At 58.6% G+C, this 10,937-nt stretch overlaps 1 protein-coding gene across 1 annotated transcript in view; it reads left to right on the forward strand.

Moving 5' to 3' along the window:
* The window catches only part of RBM19 (RNA binding motif protein 19), a 104,694-nt gene that overhangs the window by 15,048 nt on the left and 78,709 nt on the right, over positions 1–10,937 (forward strand). Inside the window, exons 16-18 of the mRNA XM_012731157.1 lie at positions 749–878; positions 8,061–8,242; positions 8,546–8,610. Coding sequence (XP_012586611.1) covers positions 749–878; positions 8,061–8,242; positions 8,546–8,610 — 377 coding nt within the window. The remainder of the gene's footprint in view (positions 1–748; positions 879–8,060; positions 8,243–8,545; positions 8,611–10,937) is intronic.

Raw genomic sequence — 10,937 nt, forward strand, 5'->3', positions numbered from 1 at the left:
GGGGGAGCCGGGCCCCGGCGTGGGCCGCGCTGTCTGAAACACTCGTCGTCTGTTGTGCCGTGACTCCGACCTTCCCTGAGACCCCCGCGACCGCCCTTGGAGGCGCGGCCTGGGCCCCTCGCAGGCCAGGCCCTGCCTCACGTAGGCCTTTTCTAGGCTTTCCCTTCTGACGTTCACTGAGCATCGTCCTCTGTACTTCTGCCGCCTTGAAACCGTGGCAAGCGGAGTCCCTTCTGTACGGGCCCACCTCTTGTTTCTTGGTAAAAAAGAAGTAGGGTCTTGCGCACACCGCAAGCAGCGTGTTAGCTTCTCGTGGCTGCTGTGGCAGGCGGCCCGAGTCAGTAACGAAACAGCAGAAACGTGGCGTCTTGCAGTTCCTGGGTCTGGGGCTCGGAGGTCCGATTCCGGGTGTTACCAGGCCACCTTCTCTTCAAGGGCCATCCCTGGCCTGTGCTAGCCTCTGGGGGCTCCAGAGTCTACAGCTTGTGTCTGTCACTCCGCCTGCCCCTGCCTTTCTCCTAGGGCACTGTCATTGGATGGGGGACCCAGCCAACAAGCCAGGGTGATCTCACCTCGAGATGACATTTGCCCTTAGTGACATCTGCAGAGACCTTTTTTTCCAAATCAGGTCACATTCATAGGTTCTGGGTTAGACTGGGGAGTCATCTTTTGCTGCTCTCCCGTCAGCCTGCCCCCACCCTTCTCTCCAGCTGTGTAATAAGGGTTGTCCCTCTCCCTGTCTCTACAGTTTCACCATGTCCCCTTGTATCTGGAGTGGGCTCCAATGGGCGTCTTCTCCAGCTCAGCCCCCCAGAAGAAAGAACCCCAAGACACTCTGACACATCCTGTGGAAAAGGACAGAGCAGAGCCCGAAGCAGGTACAGTGGGTCTGAGCTCATGGGGGTGTCCTGGGGCGGCACGGGGGGAGGGTGTGGGCGCGTTCAGTCACTTATCAGGTGTTTGGCTTGAAGTTCATGTTCATCTTGGAGACCTGGGAGTCTCGACCCTTGGGTTTTAAATGTCCTTAAAAGAAGGTAAAAGTTACAGGTGGAGCATGAAGCAGTCAACTTTTTAGTTTGTCAATTCAAGGTGATAGAAAACAACAGAAGATTCTGTTCGTAGATTCAGAGCAGAGTCTCCTCTGACCAGCTGTGGCCCCCCGAGGGAGGAGGCACGGCGCCCTTACCCTGCCAGGAAGGGAGCCAGGCGCGCCACCTGAGCCTCGTGCTTGGGCCCGCTGTTGCTCTGGGGGCTTCCCAGGCGACCCCGTGGGAGTTTTGCAGACTGCCTGCTGAGTGACTCGAGTGTCCCCTGTGGGTGGGACAACCTGAGCTCCCGCCACCCCCATCCCGGGGGGCAGGTGTAGCTTTCAGTTGAGAACCACCTAGTCTGGTGCCCTGGCCGTGTCCCATCTTAGAATCAAGGACCTTCAGAAAAATTCTGAAAGGGATCGACTGAGGTGATCTTTCACCCGGAGGTTGAGTCTGCCCATCGGTATAGCCTCCCCATGGGTTACCAGTGACTAAAATGAGGGTGAGGAAATAAGTCGCACAGTCACCATCTCCATTGTTTCCATCACAGATTGGGGTGTGGGGGGGGTGGGGGTAAAGGTCTCAGTAGGGACACCCCTCCCCTGGAATAACCTCACTGTCCACACACCTGCCTGCACCTGCGTTTCTGCATCAAGACGGCGAAGCCATCACACCTGGCCCAGTGGATGTGGGGTGTTTGGGAGACACCGGTCTGGAAGCTGTGTTCTGTCGGGAAGGAAGACGCTTCCGTTTTCCTGTCCTAAAAGCGTCCGGTCATTGGCACCCGGCACTAGCCATGGACGAGGCACTTCTGTCCCAGCTAGGATTGGGCGTCTCCTCCCAAACCTGTCTGCTCTAGTCAACAAGTTTTCTCCCTCCCTCTCCCCCTGTAGTCTTGCTTTCTCTTAACAAGCTGTCACCCCCAAATCATCAGCTGCCTTGGTTTTCACACCACCTGCTCGACTTGAACTTTTTTTTTTTGGCCAATGTGACGGTGATTTGCCAGCAGTGAGGGGCCCTGGACGCGAGCCCGGAGCGCTTCCTCCGCCTTGGCGGGCCAGGCCCAGGCTCCCTGGGGGGCGCTTCCCGGGGCCGCCCTCATTTTCCGTCTTGGTGCGCGCTTCCTCCGCTCGCTTCTTTTCATCTGTGACGCTCGCCTGTGTGGGTCTTCACTCTGTTTCTTTTACTTGCTTTTGTCTGTCTCTGCTGGACAGCAAACCGTGAGGGCAGAGAGTGGGCTGTCTCGCTCAGGGTCGGTGCCAGTGGGTGGCCGGGTCAGCATGCACTGAGGGGTGGGTGGAGGCAGATGCCCGTTTCTGCCGCCTCTGTGCCTGACAGGGGCGGGCGCCCGTACTGTGTCCTTAGCCTCTGGCCTGGACAGGCGCCGAGTGACCTTAGCAGTTCCTCCGCTGTCAGCCCAGTGTCAGAGCGTAACTGGTGATGGGACGCTGCCCGTGATGGGGAAGGCCACGGCTCCCATTGGTGCTGACTTAACCGCGCCTGTCACTTTCTCTTAATTTTATTTCCAGCATTCTCCACTTGCCAGAGGTACATCACGGACAGCTTTGTTTCCTCAGTGTCCATCTCTCTGTCTGTCTGAGTGTCCCCCTGGAATGGGCACTCAAACAGTGGTGCTTGCTTACCACTCGGCACCCAGAGCCCGCCAGGTTGTGAGAAGGCGCTGGGTACGTGGGCTCAGGGCAGAGCAGCCCTTGGGGTCCCTTGGGACGTCGGCTGGGTTCCTGCGGGATTCCTTAAGCAGCTGTCCCTGTCCTTTCCTGGCCCCGGGACTAGGCCAGCCGCCTTCCCGCTTTGAGGTTCAGATGCCACCTCTGAAAAGGCCTGTGACCCCTAAGTCTCCATGAGTCCCTTGCTCTGTGCCGGAGCCAGGGGCACCTGCTTCCTACCAGCCTTAAGCTGCAGTGACCGAGGGGCCCAGGGCCACCTCCTCCCAGAGCCCCAAGGGCTGCTGGGAGCATGGATGGGGCTTGGGGGGGGGGCAGCGGGGACATCTGGAGCACACGGAGGGGAGGCAGGTCAGAGGCAAAGCTCCTGTGTCTGAAGTTGGGGTGCCACCCACCCCCTGGCCCCTGGCCCTGGCCTGTTCTGGTGTTGAGAGCATCGTGGACAGCCTGTCCTCCCCTCCTACCCCAGCTCTCAGGGGCCTGGTTTGCAGGGCCTGAGGAGACTCACACAAAGGAGGCCTTGAGGAGAGGACCAGCGGCAGGTGGGGGTAGGGCAGTTTTGGGGGGACAGTTTTCATCTGCGCTGATTTTCAGCCCTGCCGTACCCTGCATGGGCAGTGGATTCCCATCCAGCCCCTTCCAGGGCCTCTGTCTGCCCTTTTTGTTCCTTTCTTACAGTCTCTCCTGTCCCCTGGCCCTTTCTGCCGCTCCTCCCCCACCCCTGCCCACGCACACTGTTCCCGAAGCTTCAGAGTCCCGTCCCCTCTCGGGGTCTCAGCGGCCCACGAGCCCTGGATCCGCTCAGGCTCAGCGGGAAGGCGGCAGGGGGGAGTGGACCTAGCTCGTTCCTTCACCCCCTTCCTTTCTGCAGAGCTCTGCTCTCACTGTACCAGTCTCCAGGGAGGGGGACAGCGTGTTTTATCTCCCCACAACCAAGACCCTCACCTCCAGATAAAGGGCTCAGAGTGGGGGGAGGTCCTGAAAAGCTGCTTGCAACTGATAACAGTCTGCCGTCAGCCTTCCGCGGCGCCGGGAGGGGAGGGAGTCGCGGTAAATTCTGTGCCTGATTATAATGAAGCCCCATGCGGCGCTGCGTGACTGGATTTGATTGTGCTAAGTACAGATGGCAGCGCACCGCCTGCCTCTCCGGCCCCGCCGGCCCACCTTGCTTTTCAGTCCTTCCCCCCACACCCCCAGCCCGCCCTGTTCCGGGTCTCAGTCCTTCCCTCTCTCTGGTTCCTGGTGATTTTGTTGGCAAACCTCTGTTGGAGTTTCACAGCACTTAATTTTTGCTTTCTAGTCTTCCCTTTTGTCTCCCCACTCAGGGCCAGGAGCAGAAGTGTTTTTGAAAATGACCTTCAGTTTCGATGCCCTGGTTTGGGCTGTCTCCATGCTTTTCCAGACAGGGAGTGGGCCACAGCGCGGCCTGCCTGGCCAGCCGGGGAGGAGAAGCTCTTCCGGGGGATGGTCCCACGGACCAGGTGTGGCACCGGCTGTCTCTAGAAGCTTGTGGCAGGGGGAAAGGAGGGGCGCTACAACCTCGCCCCCCTCCTTTGTCTCAGCTGTGGCCCCTGGGCCAGGGACTTCTGGTACTTTCTGGATTTCCCATCAAGGCCTGGCTGGTCAGTAAAGGTGACATTACTGATCCCCGGGCCAGGCCCTGCTGCAGCCAGAAAGCCTGTGTGTTGATTCTCAGAACCATCCGATGGGTGGGCACTGAAACTTAACCCCGCCCCCATTTTTTTTTTTTTATTAAAGATTTATTTTTTTATGTAGACAGAACTGGGGTACAGGCCAGAGGTGCAGGGCCAGTGAGAGGATTCACCAGAGACAGTGGGGAGCAGAACAGGGAGATCAATGAAATCCACTGCTGAGGGGAGCAGCGGGCGAGACAGGAGAGGTCTGCCGCACCCTGTGGGTCACCCCCTGGCCGGGGATCAACTCCTGCGGAAGTGACTGCAGCTTCGTAGTGCTGCACTTTAGCCCAGTACACCACCAGGGAGGGCCTTTGTCCCCCTTTTTAGGTGGGAAGAAGTCAGCACAGAGGGCTGAGTGAGCTGTGCGAGGTGACTCTGCAGGAGGTGTGTGGACGTGACCCGCTGTCCCGGCTCCCAGCACGGCTCTTAGCCACGATGCCCAACTCCTGTCCATCAAGTCAGCACCTTCTGCTGGGCACCAACTGGGTTCTGTACACACACAGCTCAGGACCTCTGGTGCTGGGGACACAGTAGAGACTCCTCCTGGCCCTGTCCTCAGGGAGCCCCCATCTAATGGAGGGCGCACAGAGAAGTGAGCCCAGAGGTGATTTCTGGAAAGGCACCCAGTGATGGTGACAGCTCAGTGGTGCCCCCTGGAGGGGGAGTGGACAGGGGTCCTATGGGGAATCTGAGCTGAGACCACGTGAGAAGAATCTAGACCTTGGAAGGGATCTAGAAGGGGGTGAGCACAGCAAGTGCAGAGCTCCTGGGGCAGACGTGGGTCTGGCAGACTTGGGGATCAGAACAGAGGCCAGTGCAACTGAATGGAGGGGAGAGGGGCCGGGGACAGGTGCTGTGGCGGCAGTGAGGGGCTGCTCGGTCCCAGACGGTAGAGTCGGGGCAGGGAGGAAGTGACTTGGACTGCGGATGGGCGTGCAGGTTCAGCGCAGACACCTGTGCGTTAGAGCCCTGGTTGTGGGGGGAGGGGTGTCCAACTCCTTTTACAGGTGAGGGCGCGAGGCCACATGCTGGCCAGGACCCTGACCTCCATCACTCTCACTTCTAGGCCACGTGATGCTCACCTCTGTGCCGCCTCCTGCCTGCAGTCTGGGCCCCCACTCAGTTTCTGCAGCCCCCCCCCCTTTTTCCCAGCAGACCTCAGACTGTGATGCTTTTAGTTCTAGCGCGGGGACATGGAGCCATGGACAGGGAGATTGCCCCTGGGGACATACAGGGTTAGGGCGACGAGGGACATTTCTCCAGAGGAGGAATGGAAAGATCTAAGCTCCCCAGCAGCTTGGCTTGACCTTCCTGTGTGGCCAATCAGCTGGGACTCAGGACGAGCACCCTGCCAGCCACCGCTGCCCCAGCATGGTTTAGCCCAGAGCCGAGAGTCAGCCATTCTTTTCTCTATGAACATTTTGATTTTTGCCCTCCATGAACTTCCCCGCCAGCCTCAAGCTGCTGGGATTTAGGGTTCAGGTGCAGCCGCCTCCAGGAGTCCCCTTGTGCCACTGGGTTTGTGGGCTGTGCGAGGTGGCGCACTTACGCAGCTCAGTGCAGTCAGCGAGCCCCCCCACCTCTGAAGCACCAGGAGAACCAGAGGGCCGCGTGTCCTGCCCGGCTGCAGGTCATGGCTTGAGCTCCACTGAGTTCTGGGTCAGAACCGGTCTCTTTACTCCTTTGCGTTGCTCTGCTTCCCCATCGTTAGCAACACTTCTCCCCTCCCACTTGGGTTTTGAGTACAAAATGGGGCCACTGTGGAGTCCTTGTTGGGTGAATTTGTTTTAGCTTCTTGGGTAAGCAGGAGCCTTTGTGAAGATTTCTTCTTTGTGTCCTGGAGGGAGAGACTGGTCTGGGCTCATCTCGGAGGGAGCCCGAGGGGTGAGGGCTGCCTGCTCAGCTGATGTGAAGCACACATTATCACTGTAGCTGCTTCCACGGGGTTTAAAGGATTGTTCGGGACAAGGCGATTGAAGCTTAATTAGTGCTTTCCAGCATTAGGCCGGCGTCGGGGAGGGCTCAAGAGACAGAGACAGCTTGGCGCTTGGCCTCAGAGTGGGGGGACGGGCTGGAGCCTGAGGAGGGCCCCTGGGCTGTGTAGACGTTCGAATTGTAGGCATGCCGGTGGGTACAGGAGAATGGGGCTGTCTCCCAGCTCCAGGCTGGGGTGCACAGCTCCCTGTACAACCAGCGAGGGCGTGCAGGCTTCAGGTTGGGGGTGAGGGGGGAACCATGAGGGTGAAGGGGGTGAGGCCACAGTTTGATGGCCACCTTGAAGGACCGCTAAGGTGGAGTTTGATGTCCTGAGAGTGGGAAGAGGCTTCAGAAGCGTGTGTGTGGAAAGCGACTTTCTCCCCGGGCTCCTATCGCGGGGAATTGGAGAAGCTGGACCTAATGGAGCCTATTTTTGGAAGCAGGCCTGAAGCGCTGGGGACACTCTTCCCAACCTAGTGACACTTGCGTCCCGCGTGGCTGAAAGTCACATCCAGGGCCGGTTCCCCCGTCCTGCGCTGCAGCCACACCCGTCCCTGGGAAACTCATATTTGCCTCGCTCTGCGGAGCAGGCGTGGGTCACGGGGGTGGAGGTGACAGAGCGACACCACAGCCTCCGGACAGCCAGGCACCTTGGCGACGTCCGGCCCCGCCTGCCCACACGTGGGTCAGTGAGCCCACAGGCGGTACCGTGAAGGCCGGTGCCCGGCAGGGGTGCCACGTAGGCCCGTGAACCGCCACGTCGGCGTTCACAGGAGCCCTGGTGCTCTCTGGCCTTCTCGCGTGTGTTTCTCAGAAACTTCGTGGACAGTGGGGGGCTGGGGTGGTGGCTCATTCTACATCTTCATTTTTCTCTCAACTTTTACATGACGAACATTGCCCCAGGGATGCCCCTTTATCGTAACTGCATGCTATTTCAGCTGTTGCTGGTGCTCTGACTTTCTCGATCTCCTGTTTGTGAATATTCAAGGGGGGGGCTGTTTTGTTACCCCCCCCCCCAGTTTTCCACTGTTGTGCATCTGGGACATATACCGTGTCCCAGACATATACAGCATGTTCAGTGTCGTGGTCATCCCGACTCGGTGTATGGGTGTTGGAAACTTTGATTGAAAACCCAATTCCTTAGGTTCTAGGGGTATTTAGAGTGTTTCAAGTTTTGCTCCCCTTCTGTAATTTTGTTTTTTTATAAATTTATTTATGTATGTATATTTCACATCATTGTTCATTTTTGTACAATACTTGCTTTCTCCTCTTAGGTGGCGTCCCCCTAAAATTCCCTCCACCAATTCACCCATTCTGTAATTTTGGATGATTTGAGCTGCACTTTCAGCTGTTTTCTGAGGAAAATTAACACGTTGCTTGTGCTTCAGTAATACAGTTCACACAGGGATTCGTCCTGAAGGCCCCGCTGGTGTGGGTTAGAGCCGGCGAAGGCTCAGTTGGGTCTGCGTCTCGCGTGGGCCTTTCTCCTCGCCGCAGATGGCAGTGGCTACACACCTGCCCGCTCTCCTTGCCCCCCAAACCCAGCACAAGTGAGGTGCCAGGTCCCCTGCAGAGGCCGAACCCCATGCTTTAGTAGGTTCTGTGCTTTCAGCCCTGGAGCTGAGGTATTTAGAGCATCATTGAAAGGATTTATTTTGGGGGTGGGACAGTGCCAGACCAACAAACCCCAGAAGATGCAAAGTCAGCAGAGGGAGGCACAGGCGATGCTCCGGCGAAGATGGAAGTGGAGGAGGAGGAGGAGGAGGAGGACGATGAAGAGGAGACCCTGCCCGGCTGCACCCTGTTCATCAAAAACCTCAATTTCAGCACAACCGAGGAGACGCTGAAGGGAGTGAGTGACTCCTGGGGACCCTCCTGGGAAGGGGCGGGGGGAGCCCCTCGGCTGACACAGCTCTGCTCATGTCCGCCTGTGGCCCCAACCCGTGTTCTCGGCCGGCAGTGCCGGAGGGGACCTGAGTGTGGAGCTGCCCTGGGGGAGCGCTGCAGGTTCAGCAAGCTGGAGAAGCTTGTTGGGAGCAGCCCTGGGCCCGTTCCCCACGGGCCTGGGCCTGCACACACAGCCTCTGCTCAGGGCCCTTGTCCGGTTCATGGTGAGCCCAAAACACTGCTGGTACCTGCCAACTTTCTTTTCCAGGTGTTTTCCAAGGTGGGGATGGTGAAGAGCTGCTCTGTCTCCAGGAAGAAGAACAAAGCAGGTACGTGGTGACATGAGATCTCCAGGGAAACGATCCCCAGAGGAGGGGTGGAGTCGGGGTAGCTCTCCTGTGGAAGGTCGCCCTTGGTGGCTTCCTGGAGTCAAGCCTGGTTCGTCAAAACTGTGTCCCTGGAGGCCCTGCTCAGGACAAGCAGCTCTGCCCCTCCTGTCAGAGGCTGAGTGGTGGGCTTCAGGGCTGCCAGCTCAGGAGCAGAAGCCTCTCCCCACTCTAGCACAGTTGAGTTCTGGAAATTTCTTTGGGACTAGCAGGAAATGACTGAATGGGTCTCCCTCTTCCCTTCCAAGCAAAATTGACAATGCAGACATAGAACATTTAGAACATTCCACCGAGCCATTAACCATATACCTTTCTGGCACGCTCCGCCCTTACCTCCGTAGTCAGGTGTCCCGGACCTCAGCCCGGTCGGTCCCTGCTCCAGCCCTGGTTCCCTGCAGAGGACGGACAAGCCCCCTCCCTTGCTTTCCCACAGCGACATAGAGCCGCCTTCATGCTGTGGAGGAAGCCACACATCTGTGGTGTGTCCGGAGAGACGAATATGTTGAGGACAGCCGGGCATGGCCGAGGTGCCCTGGGGGAGGAGGGAAGCCGGGAAGGGCTGTTAGGGTGTTAGGGGATGGGTGCTGTGGGAGCGCCTCGTTTTTCTTTGGCACAGGATGCCGTGAGGAAGCTCCACAACTGTGGTGGCTTCCTCAGCAGAGAATTAACTATCTCACAGAATTAACTATCTCTGGAAGCTGCAAGTCCAAGGCCACGCTCCATCCTGGACTGACCCTGCATGGCATGGGGTCTCCCCTCTGCCAGCAGCTGCCCCCAGAGCCTGTACCCCACCCTCTGTCCCCCAGCACTCTTCAGCAGCTCTAGAAACAGTTCCCTGAGGCCCAGTGTCGTGAGCAGCTCTTGAAGCCTGTGCTCTCTTTCTCAAGAGCCTCCATTTGAGAGCCCTGTTCTCAGGGGCTCATCCATTCCAGTTTTGGGGGGAAGGAGATCTAGACACGTCTGCACCAGGGCGGGAAGGGTCTGACTCTGCTGGGCTTACTGAAGAGACTGTCAGAAAGGAGCGTGTGAGAGCCGGCTGGGGGGCTGAGGGGAGGGGCGGGTGTAACCAGAGCCGCATAGGGGCCACCAGTGGAGCTGAGGGTGTAGCTCGGACGTGGGCCCCATCAGCACCACCCCAGAGCAGGGAGGCGGTGGGTGTCTGGAAGCGACACTGGGTGCTAGCCAGCCTGGCTCAGGGCGTAGGGACGTTACAGGTCAGCCTCACAGGGCAGGAGAAGGCAGAAAGCGGGCTTGATGCCAGGGGATCAGCCTCAGACGATGGACCTGACTTTCTAGCTGCCCTCCTGCCACCCCAGCGCACTTTGTAACCATCCTGTGCACATGGACACCACTCACGCGCCTCCCCCACCTTCCGAGTCCCAAGGAGAGCTGAGGTCTCTGCTGAAGAGGCAGCATCCGAATCACCACACGGTGGCGCTGTCCACCCACCAACAGAAACGCTCCCTCCTGTGGAGCCTTTGGGCAGTCGGTGGAGTCGCGTACTGCCTCCCTACCCTTGACGACACGTGGGCGTGAGGGGACACACCTGCGTGCAGGTGCGTGTGTGGGGGGCGCTGGCCGCACACAGCACAGTGGGTGCTGGGGCCCCGTGGATCCTGAGCCCATCCTGCTGGAGTTCAGCTGTGACGGGAATAAAAAATGAGGTCAATCTATGGGCTCGCCAGTGGGGTTGGGGGTATGTGCCACATTTTACGTCAGAAAGACAAAATGCAGTCCAAGGTCTCGTCCACCGTGGCATCTGCCCGCAGCGACGTGTGCACATGCATCACTAGTTGGGTCTCCGTGTGGTCAGGAGTTGGGAAGCAGCAGCTTATAGTACATTGTTGCCGGCGGAGCTCACGCTACTCACCACCTAGCGCAGGGAGCCAGGTCGATCGGATCCTCGAGCCTGGCGTCTGAAACCCGGGCACCGGGTGTAACCAGGTGGCCAGAAATATCTGAGCGGCCGCGGATGGGGGCCTGGGCGGAGGTGTCCCAGCTTGTCATCGATGGTCATCCCTGTGCGCGCCTTCTCCCTCCTGGAGGCAGAATTCTATTACAGAGTTAATTATCATGTCAATCATCTGTTAATTAATAGTCAGCCGGGCCTCAGGTGGCGGCTGTATAACCTCCTCGGCTGATTCGCCGAGATGACTTGTAATAAATGGCCAGCCAGGGGCTGGACTCTTTGGGGTGAGGAGGGGTGGGGAGAGAAGAGCATGAAGCCGACGTGGGTGGCCGCAAGCCTGTGCTCGGCCTGTGCTCAGCGCCCCC

Source organism: Condylura cristata, unplaced genomic scaffold, assembly GCF_000260355.1.
Source record: "Condylura cristata isolate star-nosed mole 26May11 unplaced genomic scaffold, ConCri1.0 scaffold00029, whole genome shotgun sequence".
Classification (NCBI taxonomy): Eukaryota; Metazoa; Chordata; class Mammalia; order Eulipotyphla; family Talpidae; genus Condylura; species Condylura cristata.